Here is a 20,871-nt window from a genome sequence, read left to right on the forward strand (position 1 = left end):
GCTGGGTAATACAAAATGAAAATATATTTCTAGAGAAGCCTTGACAAAAAAATGTTTTATTCATTTTTTTAAAATGATTTTTCTATTTCCCCCATTACAATTAAGTAAACAAATGTCAAGCACAATATCACATAGGTAATAGCAACATAGCAGACAAGATTTAGTAGTTTTGCAATGTGAGAGTAATACTAACAGTCGAGTAACAGTGCTAAACAATATCCTGAAGAGGCCCTCGGTGTAACTGTGTTATAAGTGGGTGCTCAGGGTAACATAGCCATATCTGTATAATGGAACAATAATGGCTTAATCCATTTTCAGTAAGGAGAGAACATATTCTTCCATATTGTAAGCATGGCCATCCTCCCCTATTGAAAACATTCTCAGAACAATGGTGAATATGCAGAGTGTATGAGAGATAGTCCTGGACTCAGACAATGGGTCAACTAATATCCTTCCAAGGGAAAACACAGTCCCACAGGTGAATGCCAAAACTCTAGAGGCCCAGAGAAAAGTAGGTGCACTAACAAAACACATTTACTCTAAATAATGTTCTCCCTTCTATTTTTCATGTTCACACTAACTACTCTCATTACTAAAATAGCCTTATCCTTCTGCTCACCAGTGAACTTCCACTTCACTCCCCTCCCCTCCCCTCTCTATTCATCCCATGCACTCTATATATACCTCTCCAGTCTATCTCCTCCCAAATCCTCTATATACATACCCTCCTACAACATTTTCAAATCCTACTCCCACTTTCACTTCCTTTCTATCCTTCTGCTTCCCGGTCCCATCTCAGCAAACCCACCACCGACTAACTCAAGGAACCACACCAATCTCATACCCATCTCATGTTACTCTTTCTCCAAATCCTCCTCCAATACTGCCCTCTGGAATGCACGCTCTGTTTGCAATATTACAAAATCTACTGCTGTCCACGACCTCTTAATCTCTCATTCCCTATATTTACTAGCCTTAACAGAAACATGGCTCTCCTCTCCCCCTCTGACACTGCTACCCCTGCATCTTTATCCTTTGCTGGTCTTCAACTTACCCACAACCCAAGACACTCTGAATGTAAAGGTGGTGGTGTAGGGTTTCTCCTCTCACCTCACTGCTCCTTCAAACCTCTACCCACCACCCCTTCCCTCTCTTTCCCATCATTTGAAATTCATGTGATTCACCTCTTCAAACCCTTCTCTGCTAACATTGCCGCTATTTATTGCACCCCTGGTTCCCCTCTCCTCTTCCTTGATCACTTTGCTGCCTGGCTACCCTACTTCCTCTCTTCTAATATTCCATCCCTAATTCTCGGGGACTTCAATATTCCCATTAACCCACCTTTGACCTCAGCAGCCTCTAAACTACTTTAAATTACTTCCTCCCTCTGGCTGTCACAGTGGGCTAATTCACCCATCCATGTAGCTGGCAATACCCTCAACCTCATTTTCTCTTCTGCATGTACAGTATCTAATATCTGCAACACTTCATTTCCTCTCTCTGATCACCACCTGTTTTTGTTTTTTCTCAAGTACCCCTTCACCCAACAACCTCAACCTAACCCCCCTCAATGCAGGAGGAACCTTAATGCTATTGACCTTCAGCAGCTGTCAGCTGATATAGATTCACAACTGCTATCCATCCCTTCCCTCTCCTGTCCCTCATTGGCCATCTCCACATATAACACTACCCTTACCTCTGCATTGAATGCTGCAGCCCTGCTCCAAACACGCACCTCGAGGAGGACACCCCCCCAACATGGCATACTAAATAGACATGCTACCTGCAAAGATGCTCCTGTTGTGCTGAACGCTCCTGGAGGAAGTCTCGCACCCAGACAGACTATTTCCATTATAGATTCATATTGTGTTCATACAGCACAGCCCTTGCCCTCGCCAAACAGTGATACTTTTCCTCTCTCATTAGTTCATGCTCCCGCAATCCCATGCACCTCTTTGACACCTTTAACTCTCTCTTCCTTGCCCTGCTATGGCCACCCCCCAAACTAACCTTACAGCCGATAGCTTTGCATGCTACTTTACCGACAAGATTGAACAGCTAAGGAAAGAATTCTCCCCACCTCTCTGCTGCCTTTGACACTGTTGATCATGCTCCCCTTCTTCAAACGCTTCAATCACTCAGTCTCTGTGACTCTGTCCTCTCGTGGTTTTCCTCTTATCTCTCCCAATGCTCATTTAGTGTATCCTTTTCTAATGATACCTCCTCCCCTCATCCTGTCTCGGTTGGAGTCCCCTAAGGCTCTATCCTTGTTCCCCTTCTATTTTCTATTTATACTGCCTCTCTTGGCAAACTTATTACCTCATTTTTATTCCACTACCACCTGTATGCTGATGACACTCAGATATATCTACTGCCATCAGACTCTCCCCTAGTCTTCAATCCCTTAAGAACTGCCTTAAAAACCCATCTCTTTAGTAAAGCCTATGGCCTCCCAGAGTAACCTCTACCTCACATACCGGTCTCTTGCTCTCTCCTAAAGTGCAGCACTTTACTCTCTCCTCCAGCTCTGCTTCAATTCCACCTTATTTGATTGCTATTTCCTTTCCTAATGTGTTTTATACCCTACCTCCTATAGACTGTAAGCTTGTTTGAGCAGGGTCCTCTTCAACCTATCATTCCTGTAAGTTTTCTTGTAATTGTCCTATTTATCATTAAATCCCCTGTCTCATAATATTGTAAAGTGCTACGGAATCTGTTGGCGCTATATAAATGGCAATAATAATAATAGACTCAATGACTGTGTAATGGTGGCAATCCCCTGCTGAGATTATAATTCCAAGATTATAATCACCAGGTCTTTCAAGAAATGTAATCTTGAATCCTTTTTAAACATTCTCAAGAACATACCATGGCACAGATTAAGTCTAATCCCAGATCTAGACTCTGCAATTGCATTTTTTCAGTCCGATCTCTTGCGTGTTTGGAATTTGCATGCCCCTCTACATAAAGTGTGAATAAAAGGGACACACCTGCACTGGGTTACAGCTCATTCAAACGTACCAACTTAGAGATTCACTGTGGTCAAAGTTCAAGCGTACTGGCTCCATGAACGATCACTGTGCCTACAGACAATGGCGTAATGCATGCACAAAACAAACAAAAATGGCAAAGGCCCAATATTTCTGTGAAAATTTGGAACATATCAAACCCAAGAAACTTTTGGAAAATCATAAATAGCATAACCCCCCACAATCCACTCCCAACCCTCCACTGTCAAAATGGACAACCAGACACTTTAACACCCCCTAGATGTAGCAAATGCCTTTAATAATTATTTTGTTGGATGTGCGAACACCCTGGTTGCTAAGATAACTATCAACTCTCCTTTTCAGGCCCTGCCAAATCTTCAAAATCCTCGTATAGAGAAATTAAATTTTAGACCTATGTCTGTTAGTGTTATTAATAAACATCTTAATAATTTAAAAATGAAAAACCAGTAAAAATCAAATCCCAGCAATGTTGCTGAAGCTCAGTACACCAGCAATTGCTGAACCTGTCACTCCCCTTATCAATGAATCCCTGGTGTCAGGATACATACCCACACTTTGGAAGACTGCAAAAGTAGTACCTATCCATAAAAGTGGTGACAGTACTTTTCGTATCTAACTATCGCCCGATTAATTGCTCCCAGTATTGTCAAACATCTTGGAAAAATGCATCCACATGCAGCTATGTGAATATTATCAACAATCAAATGATCTTACCCGGCCAATCAGGCTTTCGTCAAAATCACTCAACTTCGACTGCCCTCTTAACAGTTTGCCATGACATCCAAATTGGCATGGAACAAGGAGACTTAACTGGAGCTCTTTTCCTTGATTTTGCCAAGGCCTTTGACACAGTATACCATGGCATTCTTTTGCAAAAACTTAAAAACTCAGGCATTGGTGATCGTCCGCCAACCTGGTTTTGATCATATGTTTCTGACCGAGCCATTTCTGATAGTGCCTCCCTTCCTCTTCCAGTCACGTTTGGGATTCCCCAAGGCTCCATATTCAGCCCTCTGCTATTCACATTATTTATAAATGATCTGCCTAATGTCTGCAAATCCTCAACTGTACACATGTATGCAGATAATCCTATAATCTACGCTAGTAAACCCAATCTACCATGCTCCAATACCAAGTCAAAGAAGTAGAAAAGTAGATAGCGGTTAACAAACTCTTCCTAAACACAGACAAAACAGTTACAATGAACTTTGGAACTTTACCTAAATTAAGTAAACTACAAAATCAACAACTATGTATCAGAACAAATTCAAATAGCACACTGACAGCAAGCTGTTCTTTCAAATATCTAGGTATGATGCTAGACCCCAATCTATCCTTTGGCCTTCACATTGGAAAAAATCTCTTCAAAACTTTACCCTAAACTAGGTGCCCTTTACAGAAACAAATCCTGCCTAAGCCCTACAGTAAGGAAACAGTACAACAAATGCTAATGCCGGTCATTGATTATGGGATGTCGTGTATGCACCTGCATCGCAAACCCACCTTAATAAACTTAATACGTTATATAACTCGCTCTGCCGCTTTGTACTAGAATGTAATTACTTTACCCACCCTTGTGACATGTTAAAAGAGCTATCGCTGGAATCCCGACGCACTCTTAATCTTTCCAGCCTTGTGCATAAGAGCTTTTCTGCAAAGCTCCAACCCTACCTGAGTAGAATGCTCTACCCAGCTGTTCCCACCTCCTATAACGTCTGATCCAGTACTAGCACGATATTTAGCATACTGCAATACAAAAATAAAGTAACTCGATCCTCATTTTCCTACAGAGCACCTCAATTATGGAATAACCTCAGGGACAAAGCTAAATCTCTATTTAATCTAAAAATCTTTTTAAGAGATCTATGGCAATATACCTCAGCACAGAATGCACCTGTTATGTGTTAAATTTATAATATATATATATATATATATATATATATATATATATATATATATATATATATATAGTTTGTATATTGTATTTCTTGTAATATTGTATCCTTTTGTGACAATGCAATGTTTTGAGGACCTAGGACATAACTTGAAAATGAGAGAAATCTCAATGTATCCATCCTGGTAAAATATTTTATAAATAAATAAATATAAGGTGCACACCCCAAACCATGTACTTTTGAGATATGAGCAGGAATGAGGTTGGCATCTAACTTTTTTCATAATGAAGTTGTGCTGGTCTTGGGGAGTTCCAAACTTGTGGGGAAGCAGAAACAATGCGGCAGAAAACTCTGCCAGCAAGCATGACCTGTTAATGGACAAGGAGAATGCTGCAGCAAAGTAAGATGCAGATTGTCACCCAAAGTGTAGGAGGGTGCAGTCAATGGGATATCTTTTAACCAAAAATCCTCAAATATCTTTGATCTAGCCATAGTATGAGAACTTGTCTAGGGTATCTGAGGAGCAAATGGCACCCTCAATGTTGGAATCGACTGTGTATGACACAGCTGTATTACCCACCAAACCAGAGGTGTATAGATATAACAATAGAGCCTCCTAGGTGTGGACCAGAATATCCCCTCTCACCCATCACCCCTTCTGCCAGACCAAAGGGGATGAAATGGTCTCAATCCAGAAGCCACAAATACTCTGGCTTCTCCAGGCTGGGTACCTGTACATCCACTTAGCACACCAGGCTGCACCATCAAAAGTACTGTATGGTCAGATAATGTATCACTGGTTTTACAGAAATTGTAAAAATTATCAGTAAACAGCCAAACTAAAGAGACTAGCCAGGATCTCTCACAGAACACGTCCATCTGACATCACAGTCTGGTCCTGCTCCCTATTTTGCTGGAAATTCATAAACTTACATTTTGAATAAGACACTTAAAATTTGCTTTTGTCTCTGTACAGCTCAGCTAGCTCAAGTGAATGTGTCAATATCTCAATACATTTCTTTATAAATGTAATTGTGTGTTGGTGGCGTTTGTTAACTCCAATATAATTTCACATTTCATAAATGTTTCTGGTTTCTCTGGCAAAGCTTCTGGAACCCAACAAATCACAATTCGAAATGCATATATATTCTTTCTGTTTGATAAGGAAATCAACACAAAAATGAAATCCAGCATTATTTTCACTCTGCCGTCTTTTGGGCTTAGGTATATGTTTTACCTGCTCACTAGGACAAGTCTACATGCTATAATCAATCTATAATTTTTTTTTTTTAAATTTTTTTTATAAATAGGAAGCCTTTATGTAGCTGTACAAAACAGATTTTGTTTTTTTTAATAAATAAGCTTTATATTTTCTACAGGAACCACCGTATACTGACAAACACTAAATTCTGAGGTAGATGTTCAATGTGTGATCATGTCCATTTAACTAAGCTTCAATTTAACTAAGAAACTCCTCATCTGTTCTTATACTGTTTCAGTTTTGATCCATCTAAAATCCTTCTCACATTAGCACAGTGACCTTTTAATCCCATGAAAAAAGATATCACTTTGAAAGTCTTACAACGTAGTGCAGCTCAGTATTGGTAAATTGTTTAAATAGACAACTTGCATATGTCCCTTGTGTGGATTAATTAAAGGACCACTATAGTGTCAGGGAAAACAAACTCGTTTTCCTGACACTGTATAATCCTTAGGGTCCCACCTCCCTCAGAACCCCTATCTGCTGGGCTGAAGGGGTTAAAACCCCTTCAGCCACTTACCTTTATCCAGCGCTGGGGACCTCTCCTCCCCCTCCGACATTGGCTCCCGAGTGGAGCCGAATGCGCATGCGCTGCCAGAGCTGCGCACGCATTAAAAACGCCCATAGTAAAAAAAATTCTCAAGGCATTCCTATGGACATTTTGTGTGCTCAATGCGATTTTCGCGTCATGGAAGCACCTCTAGCGGCTGTCAGGAAGACAGCCACTAGAGGCTGGATTAATCCTGCAATGTAAACATAGCAGTTTCTCTGCATGGTCACGCTGGGCAGTTGTCCAGAGGCCCCACAGGCATAGCCATGAGGCAGACAGGGGAGATCATTTCACCTGCTTGACCATGCACAGTCTGCCTTGCTGTGTGCCGATGAGATCAAAGATCTCGTTCTCCAGCCCAAAGTCACTTTGCTCCAGGAGAGGGAGGGACCCATATGTCTGCAGGAGAGGGGAGAGGAGGAGTTTTTGGGAGGCTGTGTGTTCCTCCCATGAGCAGGCAGTTCAGAGTGTTGCTGCACATTATCATGGCAACTCTCCGACATAGCGCTCACCTTGCAATAGGACAAGAGAGTCGACCTGCAGCCAGAGGAGCTGCAGGCGAAAACTCACTACTCCCCACTGGACCACCAGGTTGTGCAATATGCCCCCTCCCTGGCTAAAGGTAAAAAGGGTGGGGAGAATAAAGCTTTTTTTTTTTTTTTTTTTTTTTATAAATAACAAATAGCATTTGCTCACTTCTCACCCCCACACATAATATGGACCCTATGCACATTACAAACACATGGCACTCCCGACACACACTGCTCCCCTCACTGCAGTCTGTCTGTGTGTGAACTCAGCAGTCTGTGTGAACTCAGCAGTCTGAGGTACCAATAAATATAAGCTTAATTTTATCGATAATTTACATTGGATTAGAAAAATGCGTGTTGGGGGAGTGGAAATGGAAGTCTGTCCAAATTCATCTGGAATTGTTGGCATGTGCAAATACTTTGCCAGTTTGGTACATACCTCCGATCTGAACAACATTTGTGTGCTCTATGTATGGTGTAGAAGGGAATAGCAGTCAGAAAACCACAAGAACAGTATGTTCAGGATGAACTTGAACCAAAGGACAATTAATATTAAGAAGCTAAGAACACTTGATTTACATGCAGGTTTTATTTGTCTGACTTGTTTAACAATTGTTAGTTTTTGATATATCTGTGAAAGGTAATTCTCCCCTGCTACTGTTAACCATTGTAATGTAAAATGTTTACAGTCAGCTTTCATGTTGTTACTATGGTAACTAGATCTATGATTTGTGTAATTGTATGCAATTAGTGGCTGAATATGTAATGTCATTGTACAATCTTTGCCAGCCAAGACTCCTTCCCCCTTCTCCCTAGCTAGAGATTTGATGTTTAATCAGATTTCCATCAACGCATGATACATGTACCAGAGCAATAAATATAGGAAAGGTAAACTGCATTCAGGTGTGTAGAAGCTCTCCTGATTAATTTGACATGGTACATTTATGTTAGTGTTTACTTATGCATTGCATATTACAAACCTGTCGGTTGACAAAATGCATTGCCTAAAAAAACAAAAAACCTTCATATATCAAAATGAAATATGCCGTAACATGACATTTTACTTATGGAAACATTGAATCCTTGGCATAGACTTGCTCCAGCACCTTCTACATTTTGTGATAATTGGAGATATGCAGAAGCTGTTAAGGGTGATTACAAGATCCCATCAGATTGACACAAAGGATTTAGAAAAAATGTGAAGAGAGCAAACCAGAAAAAATTAGCATTTTTCTGCCTTCTGACTTTGTCTGCAGTTGGAATTCAGGGGCAGTGAAGCAGATCTGAATATTGTTCATAAACTAGATGTATCTTCTAATATCAATATAAAATGTGGGAAAAAATAAAACCGCTCTAAATAGGCAACAGAAATGTTTAAAACTGATAACCCCTATTAAATCTGCACATAGATCATAGTGGATAGAGTGGACATGCTCTGCACATAGATCATAGTGGATAGAGTGGACATGCTCTGCATATAGATCATAGTGGATAGAGTGGACATACTCTGCACATAGATCAAAATAGATACAGAATAAAATGTTGAACCAGAAAAAAATGTAATAATGTTGCTTGTAGGTCTCACGGTAATGTATTCCTTAAAAGAGAAAGAAATAGAATAGCATAGTGTAGTTCTGTAATTTTCCGATATACAGTGTCAAGTATAATAGCAATAATCACACACGGCTGTTAGAGACTTAAAGGTCTCTTAGCCCCCAGATTGTCATTGTTAGCGATTTGGGTTCTCTGCACATAGATCATAGTGGATAGAGTGGACATGCTCTGCATATAGATCATAGTGGATAGAGTGGACATGCTCTGCACATAGATCATAGTGGATAGAGTGGACATGCTCCGCACATAGATCATAGTGAATAGAGTGGACATACTCTGCACATAGATTATAGTGGATAGAGTGGACATGCTCTGCACATAGATCATAGTGGATAGAGTGGACATGCTCTGCACATAGATCATAGTGGATAGAGTGGACATGCTCTGCACATAGATCATAGTGGATGGAGTGGACATGCTCTGCACATAGATCATAGTGGATAGAGTGGACATGCTCTGCACATAGATCATAGTGGATAGAGTGGACATGCTCTGCACATAGATCATAGTGGATAGAGTGGACATGCTCTGCACATAGATCATAGTGGATAGAGTGGACATGCTCTGCACATAGATTATAGTGGATAGAGTGGACATACTCTGCACATAGATCATAGTGGATAGAGTGGACAGGCTCTGCACATAGATCATAGTGGATAGAGTGGACACGCTCTGCACATAGATCATAGTGGATAGAGTGGACATGCTCTGCACTTAGATCATAGTGGATAGAGTGGACATGCTCTGCATATAGATCATAGTGGATAGAGTGGACATGCTCTGCACATAGATCATAGTGGATAGAGTGGACATGCTCCGCACATAGATCATAGTGGATAGAGTGGACATACTCTGCACATAGATTATAGTGGATAGAGTGGACATGCTCTGCACATAGATCATAGTGGATAGAGTGGACACGCTCTGCACATAGATCATAGTGGATAGAGTGGACATGCTCTGCACTTAGATCATAGTGGATGGAGTGGACATGCTCTGCACATAGATCATAGTGGATAGAGTGGACATACTCTGCACATAGATCATAGTGGATAGAGTGGACATGCTCTGCACATAGATCATAGTGGATATAGTGGACATGCTCTGCACATAGATCATAGTGGATAGAGTGGACATGCTCTGCACATAGATCATAGTGGATAGAGTGGACATGCTCTGCACATAGATCATAGTGGATGGAGTGGACATGCTCTGCACATAGATCATAGTGGATAGAGTGGACATGCTCTGCACATAGATCATAGTGGATAGAGTGGACATGCTCTGCACATAGATCATAGTGGATAGAGTGGACATGCTCTGCACATAGATTATAGTGGATAGAGTGGACATGCTCTGCACTTAGATCATAGTGGATAGAGTGGACATGCTCTGCACTTAGATCATACTGGATAGAGTGGACATGCTCTCCACTTAGATCATAGTGGGTAGAGTGGACATGCTCTGCACATAGATCATAGTGGATAGTGTGGACATGCTCTGCACATAGATCATAGTGGATAGTGTGGACATGCTCTGCACATAGATCATAGTGGATAGAGTGGACATGCTCTGCACATAGATCATAGTGGATAGAGTAGACATGCTCTGCATCATAGTGGATAGAGTGGACATGCTCTGCACATAGATCATAGTGGATAGAGTGGACATGCTCTGCACATAGATCATAGTGGATAGAGTGGACATGCTCTGCACATAGATCATAGTGGATAGAGTGGACATACTCAGCACATAGATCAAAATAGATACAGAATAAAATGGTGAACCAGAAAAAAATTTAATAATGTTGCTTGTAGGTCTCATGGTAATGTATTCCTTAAAAGAGAAAGAAATAGAATAGATCACATAGTGGATAGAGTGGACATGCTCTGCACATAGATCATAGTGGATAGAGTGGACATGCTCTGCACATAGATCATAGTGGATAGAGTGGACATGCTCTGCACATAGATCATAGTGGATAGAGTGGACATGCTCTGCACATAGATTATAGTGGATAGAGTGGACATACTCTGCACATAGATCATAGTGGATAGAGTGGACAGGCTCTGCACTTAGATCATAGTGGATAGAGTGGACATGCTCTGCACTTAGATCATAGTGGATAGAGTGGACATGCTCTGCACTTAGATCATAGTGAGTAGAGTGGACATGTTCTGCACATAGATCATATTGGATAGTGTGGACATGCTCTGCACATAGATCATAGTGGATAGTGTGGACATGCTCTGCACATAGATCATAGTGGATAGTGTGGACATGCTCTGCACATAGATCATAGTGGATAGAGTGGACATGCTCTGCACATAGATCATAGTGGATAGAGTGGACGTGCTCTGCACATAGATCATAGTGGATAGAGTGGACGTGCTCTGCACATAGATCATAGTGGATAGAGTGGACAGGCTCTGCACATAGATCATAGTGGATAGAGTGGACACGCTCTGCACATAGATCATAGTGGATAGAGTGGACATGCTCTGCACATAGATCATAGTAGATAGAGTGGACATGCTCTGCACATAGATCATAGTGGATAGAGTGGACATGCTCTGCACTTAGATCATAGTGGATAGAGTAGATTTGTAAGAGAAGCACAAGCTCCAATAGTGTTACACTGTAAATTGGAAATCTCACAGTAAATGTCAATCAGGACACTTAAAAAATTATGATGGCTTTATCCACACCACAAGATATATCCCGATCACAGCAGCAGAAAAATCCTGGTTAAAAGTGACGATGTTAAAAAAAAAAAAAATTATAAATATATATTTTTTTATAAAATTTAATAGGGTTAAACATTTATAGCATCAGATGCATTTCACAAGTCATGGTTTTATAAAAGGGCTATGAACAAACATATTTACAATGGTGACTTGAATAGCAGGAGTAACCTTGCTTTTAAACCTGTAAATACTAAATTAGCAGGCAACTTACATACAAATTGCTATGACAATTTTTTTTATTTATTTTTTTAAATCTAAATTTTTGGACTCCTACATAATCTGCTAAGAAAAGTTATATAATACCAGTGTGCATTGGATCACTCAACCTAGTACAGATAGGAATAATAAGTAATGTGTTCAATCCATTACACACAAAATAAAAAAAAAACAACTTAATTGATCAATTCATCCATATAAAATTACAGATATAGTCACAGAAATAAATAGCATTGTTAAGCAAAATATACATGGTAAAAAAGCAAATATAATGGACATGTATATAGAAAATCAAGTCCCTTAATATGGTTTACATGAAAATACCATACCATACCATATTACATACAAATCATCTGTACAAAATAATGCTACATCAAGCAGTGATCGGACTGGAGCCAAGATACCAGTCCAGTGTTTTCTGTTTGTAAGCGTTCTGTACTTGCACAACTATTTCATTGTTGTACCAACCCCCTTCCAGCCTCATAAAGGGTTAAATAACCTTTTATTCACTTTCCCAATTCTACTGCTGAGTATTTATTATACTGATACATTTCTTTATGTTTGGAATTTTACACTTACTTGGGTTCTATTTAGTATATACTCACCACCTGTAACATCCACAACACAACTGTGTTGCTTTTTTTCTTCTTTTAATTCCCAGCATAACTAGAAATTAATCTGAGCCAATGTAATATGTGAATCTGGCTTCCATCCTCAATCTTTCACATGCATAAATCTTGGTGGGAGACTTTGGTGAAGTCTGCTTTCATTTGAAATGAAGTTGTTTGGAGACAGGGAGGGTCATTCAATATGTGTTCTCATGATACAGGCACTTTTATCTATCAGAGCAGAAACATTAGGATGACTTGACCGCTAGGGAGGATTTACGTGATATTTATACTTGCATTGGCAACTTTCTAATTAATCGACCTGCATTCTGTGCAAGTCACATTAAAATATAAACTGGTGATAAACCATTCAAACAGATTGTGCACAGTGTGATACCTAACCGTGGCACATTACCCCAGTAAACTGATATTTATTTTTTTAAAGATTCAGTCTGTGTGTGTTGATGCTACAGTACTGTGTTAAATGGTACTATCAAAAAACATTTCTTTCCTCACATAAGTTTAAAACAAATTTTCCAACAAATTATTTAATTTGGTGTGCATATTAGAATTCAGAGACAACGTTTACATTTGTTCCTAAAGACACCTCTAGTGGCTGTCACTCAGACTTCAAACTCACTCCATAGTATAATTCACTGGTATAATGAATCTATATGAGGAGATGCTGATTGGTGCAGAGTAGCGATTGTCGTGCATGCGCAGTAGGCCCCCAGTGCTTTCCTAAGGAAAATAATATAATATATCTCAGTGAGGGATGAAGTATGCTGCAGTGAGCAGATGCATAACTAGAACCCCCCCCCCCCCCCCAATACGTCTTACCCCTGCCCCTTCGTGTGTCACGTTCACGACCCCTCATCCCCTCCATATGTCTCATTCACGTCCCACATGGATAGTGTGGAATGGTTGGGGGGGGGGGGGGGGGGGGAGTAAGTATGACAGAATTGGAGTGGTTAATGAGATAGCATGAGTGTGGCGGGTTGAAAGGCGGCGAGTGTGACAGAGTGATGAAGAAAGAGCATGACAGGCTTTGGGGGTGAGTGTGACAGTGGTAGAGAAGGTATGTGTAATAGGGTGAATATGGCATGGGTGAGTGACAGGATTGGGGGAGTTATTGTGAGTGTGGCAGGGTGAAGAATTTTTTAAATTTATTTTATCCATTTTGTTTTCTAATAATTCTGCAAAATGTGCATGCCGAACAATAGATTTTATAGATGCACATACACAGAGATACAGGTACACATACAGTATACACACACAGACACACTCTCGCACACTGACACACATACAATACACATACACACTGACACAAGTACACATACACACACACATACAGATTTGCACAGGTACACACACGGGCGCAGGTTCATGAAGTGCCGAAGGGTGTCACCCACCGGACTTACTACCTTGTCAGGATTCTGCTCTTGCTACACCCTGACCAGGGGCAGGAATGAGCAGAGTCCAGAGGCTGCAAGACTGTTTTTCACCAGCGGTCACCCAAGCTGGAGCCCAGGGGTCTGCATGTCTCTCGTAGCGACTCTCCAGTGGTCTAGAATTGTGTCTTCACATGTTGATTTCTCATTTTCTCTTAATGTGTACTATGTCTTCTCTCAACTAGGGCACTGTTTGGCAAATTAATGGGCACTTGTAGACTTTTAGCTATCATACTGCACTACACCTGTAAATTCTACATATATTAGGCAAGCATGTCATAAATACTAGCATGGCTTAATTTCTAGTTTACTATCTAGCACTAGTGACGTCCCGAACAGTTCGCCAGGAACCGTTCGCCAGCGAACATAGCGTGTTCGCGGTCGTGAACACGCGCGATGTTCGGTCTGCCCCCTATTCGTCATGGAGGTGGGAGGGAGGGTCTGCTGCTGATTGGCTGGAATGTGTCTGCTGACTGTGAGGTACAGGGTCAAAGTTTACTCAATGAAGACGAATAGGGGGCGGACTGAACACGCTATGTTCGCCGGCGAACGGTTCCCGGCGAACTGTTCGGGACATCACTATCTAGCACTGATGTGTAAATCAACCTTAGTCCAAAGACTGAACGTAGTTCCTCTCAGGCTACCAGTATGAGAAGGACCCAGTCACGCAGTTAAAGCCCAGCAGGTGGCCGTAAGTGCATTGGCCCCCTCAGTGTGAGGGGCCCAGTGTACCAACTGCTCTTGCGTGCTGGTTTGTTTAGCTCCAGGAAGCAAAACTCAGGAGTCAGGCAATTGCTTAGAGCACATGCTTTACAAAGACTTCTTAATGAGGTACTGGGAAGTCTGTGATTGGACGGCCGCAGAAAGTGTGGGCTGGGGAACAAGGGGGAAAGTTTGCAAAGACAAGATCTGCAGCTTTTGCAAGCTGGTTTAAGATATATCACAATGAAGGACCTATCAGGGGGGAACAGAACTCTAGATTGTATACTTTGATGAGTTATTCAATAACTGATTTTCTTTTCTTTTTAGATGGAATCTGGAATCTAGACACCCCGAAGTTGTTAAAATTTGGAGTTTTACCAGTTCGAAGCCTTCTTGTAATGGAAAGTACCATTTGGGCTGCTTCTGGTGGACAAATATTTGTTATTGGTACAGAGACTCATGTTATTGAGGTAAATAACAGTGTTGTGCATTACCTGTTAACTGTTGGAAGAGTTGTGTTCATAAAAAGAGGTTTTCATTTCAAATTACACCAGTAGCAATTGCTCAGTTATTTGTTTTCTTTGGAAATTCACATTAGGAACTGTTCAAAATTTACTGTACACAAGTCAGCTGTGGTATTTAATTGCATGATCACTGTGAAATTGAGCATTTGTGAATTTTGTGATGCTACTTTGTAAAAGTATGTAAAAAAGAAAGTCACGTGAACTTTTTGTACATCCATTTTATGTAATTATGTAAAATAGTATATTTTGCACTACATCAATTGGAGAAGTCAGATTACTCAAATTACTGTTTTTACCCCTTCAGCAACATGGGATGGGGTGTAGGAGGGAGGGGGGCACTGTAGGAACATGCAGTTCCAGGAAAACTGGTTTGTTTTCCTGGCACTGGAGAATATTTTAAATCATACTACATACTACAGATGCACTTGCTGTGGATGGTGGAGTGGGCTAAGGAGGGAATACATAACCTCTGGAAGGTAATAGAGATGGTCCAAGTGTAAATACCAATGCTGGTATTCATTTGGGTGGGCAAACCAGATAGTAGACTCTTGCCAACATTACACCCCTATATTAAGGCCCCCTTAGTAGTATGTCACACTTTGACTCCCAAACTAAAATTGTCCTCATTCCTGTCTACTTATTGATACACAACCCGACTTCCCTCCTGGGAATTCATGACACAGTTCTGCTATGGACAGATCCTAGCTTATCTAGGAAACACATCCCACAGCAACCCTAGGTAACTGACTCAGTTCAAGATCGCATTCCTCGGACCAGACCTCTTAGAACACAGCATATCAACTGTATGCAATGCTGCAACAGCATAGCAGTTTACCACCATCACTTTGTGGGAAGAATTTTTTTTTTTTTACTGAACCTCAATGATCAAATATGACCTCATTCATCACCTCCCTTTTCAGTAAAATACAGGAGACCGCAAATAAACTGCTAACACCACAGATGCGGCAATCCTTTACCCCTTTACAATCTGAAGGCACGCTACTACACATTTGGTGGTAATGCTCTCTCATCCCCACATTTTGGAAAATAATACACGCACTACTACAGACATTTTCAGACAAACCCCCTCCTTTTCAGCCAGGTCTCTTCCTGCTCCACCACATGACCCAACTGGTGTTACACTATAAGAAGTCCATAACCATTAGAATGTTGAACATATTTGCTGATGATGTGCTTCTGGCCCTGTTGAAGCCTTTAATTTCAATCCCTGAGGTTATGAAACATATCGAACTATATAGAAAATGTTCTAACTATAAAATAAACCTAAACAAAACTCAAATTTTGGCATCGAACATAGATGACAATGAACTATCTCTTCTTAAATAAAAATTCTGCTTTGATTGGAATCGAAACTATATTGATATCCATTAATTAAATTATCCTTTAGTATTCCAAATCTGATCCAACGCAATTATGAAGATCCATATAGTTCAATTAAAAAACAATTGAATATTTGGAGCAAAATTGAGATTTCATGGCTGGGTCGTCTGAATACAATTAATGCATACTTTGTACCAAAATTGCTATATTTATTGAGTTCTTTACCTTTTTAGATTAAGCAATGACTTGATTCTACAATGTTAAAGATTATTTTCAAATTTTATATGGGCAAATAAACATCAAAGAATATTTCAAAAGATCTTTCAAAACAAATATAGTAAAGGCGGCATATTATTTCCGGATATTGCTAAGATACACCAAGCCTGTTTAGTTGCTAATGTAATGTTATGGACCAAGCCCAAAATTCAAAATAATGCATGGTTTCAAAGAAACATGAAGAATTGTATCAAATCAATAAAAACAAAATTATCAACTGATTGTCAAAATGTTTGATACTTTAAAAGTTTTGAAAATTAAAGTGAATCTTTCAAAATCCATTCATCTATACACCCCCATAGAAACTCTTCAATATAACATGAAAGATATGGTTATGTATAATTGGAGGCAACTGGGTATTAAAAGAATAGCAGACCTCTTTGAAAACAAAATAATTTCTTATAAATAAATATTATTTGTGCTCGGAATTTAAATACGTAATGAATAGTAACTGTGAGCAAAGTTGGTTGTGGTGTGCCGAAAAACCAACGTACGAGTGGGCCTGTAAATAAAAGAGGGCCCACCAAGGAGAATGTATTTATAACAGGGTGTAGGTGGGTGGGAACAATCAGCTGAACGGCAGAGGTGAGTAGGGGCTGGGAGTTTAAGTAGGGGACTTACTCCTCCCACAAATTCAGGCCTCCACAAGTTCAGGCCTTTTAACTTGTGCTCGGAATTTAAATACGTAATGAATAGTAACTGTGAGCAAAGTTGGTTGTGGTGTGCCGAAAAACCAACGTACGAGTGGGCCTGTAAATAAAAGAGGGCAAAAGATAAACTTGAGAAATACACACTTTATTGCATTTTTTTTACAAAACCAAGTTCCTAAAAGCTTGGCGAAGCTCTTTCTCTGGCTGTGGAATATATGCCGTATATATGGAGGATTTCCACCGTCCCAGTCTCTTGATGATATGGACCGGTGTGTTAGTGCTAGAGGCTGCAGAGGCGGCTCCTATACGGAAGGAGTGCCCAGAGAATGTCGTCGGGTTGTGTCCGAGCTTAGCTAACAAAATTCTGATATGAACCATCAATTTAGCTGTGGTTAACAGGTGCCCTTGTAGTGTTAAGAGCGGAGAGTCCTGTGGGTGATCATGCAGAGATGACTGTAGGTGATCTAATACTTTAACCGGACACCAGGCATTATCAGTAGGGAAGAGAGGAATTATAGTAGGATGTAGTGATTGGTTGGTTTTAGTTGTAGGGATCGAAAGTTGGTAGTGATCCTCTATCTTAGTGAGGTGTGATATTTTAAGACTTAGCTTTATATCTCCTTGGCAAATTACGGTGAACTCTCTAGGTCTGAGAAAACCGTAGAAAGCGAGATATATAGCAGATTTAATCACCGTATTAGTGCCGATGTCGAATGGGGCTGTGTCAAGGAGATTGCTAAGTGACCTGAAGATAGGCCCATCTATAGGTAATCTAATGGTAGAGAGTGGAGGTGAAACCTTAGTTATACCTTTCAAAACCTTTTTGATGGGATATGAAGAAAGGAAAGGTGTGTTGTTAGGGAAAAGGGTGAGGCTGTGGTGCTGGACCCCCGTGAGATAGAGTTTGATGGTGTTGTGGGATAGTTTTAGGTGTAGGTGGCAAAAGGAGGCAAAAGCCACCATGGTTTGAATAGAGAAGTCACCTTGTAGACCGAACTCTGCAGTGAATTTATTAAATATATTAAGTGCCCTATTGTAAGTGATAGCCGTGTTTGGTGATAATGCTTGGTGAGTGAGTGCTCTAGCGTGGTTCAAGAGTGTGCTTAATCCAGGATTAGCTCGTGGAACCGTGGTGTCCTGGATGGTTGTAGGTGAGCCGTTGGGAGTGCCTGAGAAAATGCCTGAAATTGAGAACGAGAAAGAGCGTCAGCGGCCGTGTTGTGAATCCCCGGGATGTGAAAACAAACTAAGTGAAACTGGCCGGATGCTGCCAACCAGGTCAGCTTGCGAATCAGCCGCATGATGGTTAGGGAAGATGATCGCCCTTTGTTCACGATTTCGCAAGCTGCCGAGTTATCAGAGTAGCATTTGACTGCCTTGCCAGACCAGAGATGACCCCAGGTGTGTGCGGCCGCCACAATGGGATAGATTTCAAATAAAGCTGAGGTCTCTCTGAATCCTGGCAAGGCATCCGTATCAGTGGGCCAATGGCCCCTGAACCAGTGGTTCCCGAAAATGGCTGCAAAACCGGTATTGGCTGCTGCGTCTGTGTGGATGATGGGTGAAGAGGTGGAGAGAGGGGGAATAAACATGGAGATTCCATTCCAGTCTTTCAAAAACTTCCCCCACATAGCTAGGTCAGCCTTAGCGTGGGGGTCCAAAGAAACTGTGCCAGAGTCCGGAACTCCGTGCATCAGGCAAAGAAGTCTGGATATGAAAGATCTTCCCTGCGGAATGATGCGCATGGCAAAGTTCAGGGATCCGAGAAGGGACTGAAGTTCCTTCCTAGTGCAAACATCATTCCGCAGGAACAAGTCTATTTCCCCTCTCAAACGTGTCAGTTTGTCGTGAGGGAGGCTAGCTTTGAGGTTAATCGAGTCCAGTTCTATCCCCAGAAAGGTCAATTTGGTAGTGGGGCCTATAGTTTTGGCTGGGGACAAAGGGACTCCAAGTGTGGCAAATAGTGCAGTAGTGCTTTTGATTGATGTGGGTGATGTTGACCCTGGCTCTATAAGTAAAAAGTCGTCGAGGTAGTGGATAACGGAGTGACACCTGGTGATGTTCAGGAGCAGCCAGCACAACGACTCTGCGAAAATGTCGAACAGTTTGGGGCTGCTACGAGAACCGAAAGTGAGTCGTGTAGAGAAGTAGTATAGATCACGCCATTTAATACCGTGTAAGTGCCAGAGTGAGGGGTGCATGGGTAGTAATTTAAAAGCGTTAGTAATGTCCGTTTTGCTAAGCCAGGGTCGGTTGCCAGATGAAATTATGGAATGTATGGCGTCGTCGATGGTTACGTATTGAAGTGAAAATTCGTCTGCTGGAATGAGTGCGTTTATGCTAGGAACAAAAGAGGAGTGCGGTGCCGATAAATCAATAATTAAACGTTTTTTATTAGAATATTTGTGAGTAGCGATGCCAATGGGGTTAGTGCGCCAGGAGGAAAATGGTGAAGAGGTGAAGGGGCCTATCATAAACCCGTTGGTGATTTCTGAGGCAATGAGGGAGTCTGTGGAGACTGGGTCTAAACGTGCAGACTGTAGATTAGGACATTCTAATGTACCTGGGGGAATGGCAACTATACCCGTGAGAAACCCTTTAGTGAACCCTGTGGTGAGATAATCTACCAGATGCCTGCTAGGGTGAGACCTTAGATAAAAAACCAGGTTGTCGATGTTTATGTCGGTTAGTCATTTGTTTGGTGACAACCTGGCTGGACACATGGTCTTAGTATGTGCCCTGAAACATATGGAGCAGATGTGCAATAATCTACAGGCGCTGAAACTGCAGGAGCCTGCGTTAAAGTTATTGCACACCTGTGCCTTCCCTAGAAAGGAGATGGGCCTACCTAGCTTATCCCGAAGACCACCTGATGACTTGCTGTAGGGGGTGAAAGTAGAGTGAGGTGTAAAAGAGTGAGAGGTGGGTGTGGAGGTGGTGGGATCTGCTTCGACTGGACATAAGTCCGCCATGTGGGATGTCGAGTTGCATATGGCACAAGCCGGGGGCCTGAGTCCAGCGAAGTGGCGACAGAACAATTCAGTGTCCATCTGACCCCAGTTCATTTTGATATTGAACTGTTTTAGATGGGTCGCCGCCTTCGCTGACACTGACTTGTGGTAGTCATAGAACGAGGAGCCCCCGTACTTGATGCCTAGATCCACCACCTTGTGCAGATAAAGGTCTAACTCCTCTCTCCTGTGGGGGTACACTGTGCAAATAACATCTCTATATATCCCGAAGGCTATCACAAACTGTGGGATTGATAATTTTTTATTAAGCCTGGGATCCCTCGTCTTGAGTACCACAGAAATGTCACCATAGTTGAAGGCCTTGTTCTCAAGAACATCCTGGGAGGCTATGAGCAGAGACACCAGACACACGTCCTTCCCGTCTAATATATCTTTCTTGATAGAGTCAGGGACGGAGTGTGCTGGTGACTCAAATGGTGTAATGGTTGTGCCTGGTGCTAGGGGGGGGGGTATGGGAGGGCAT

General features: G+C 41.4%; 1 protein-coding gene across 3 annotated transcripts in view; it reads left to right on the plus strand.

Annotated features, from left to right (window-relative positions):
* The window catches only part of ARHGEF10 (Rho guanine nucleotide exchange factor 10), a 174,823-nt gene that overhangs the window by 113,934 nt on the left and 40,018 nt on the right, over positions 1-20,871 (plus strand). For all 3 annotated transcript variants that reach the window (XM_063442906.1, XM_063442909.1, XM_063442907.1), the window contains one exon: positions 14,913-15,055. In XM_063442906.1, the coding sequence (XP_063298976.1) occupies positions 14,913-15,055 (143 nt within the window). The remainder of the gene's footprint in view (positions 1-14,912; positions 15,056-20,871) is intronic.

This window comes from Pelobates fuscus, chromosome 2, assembly GCF_036172605.1.
Source record: "Pelobates fuscus isolate aPelFus1 chromosome 2, aPelFus1.pri, whole genome shotgun sequence".
Classification (NCBI taxonomy): Eukaryota; Metazoa; Chordata; class Amphibia; order Anura; family Pelobatidae; genus Pelobates; species Pelobates fuscus.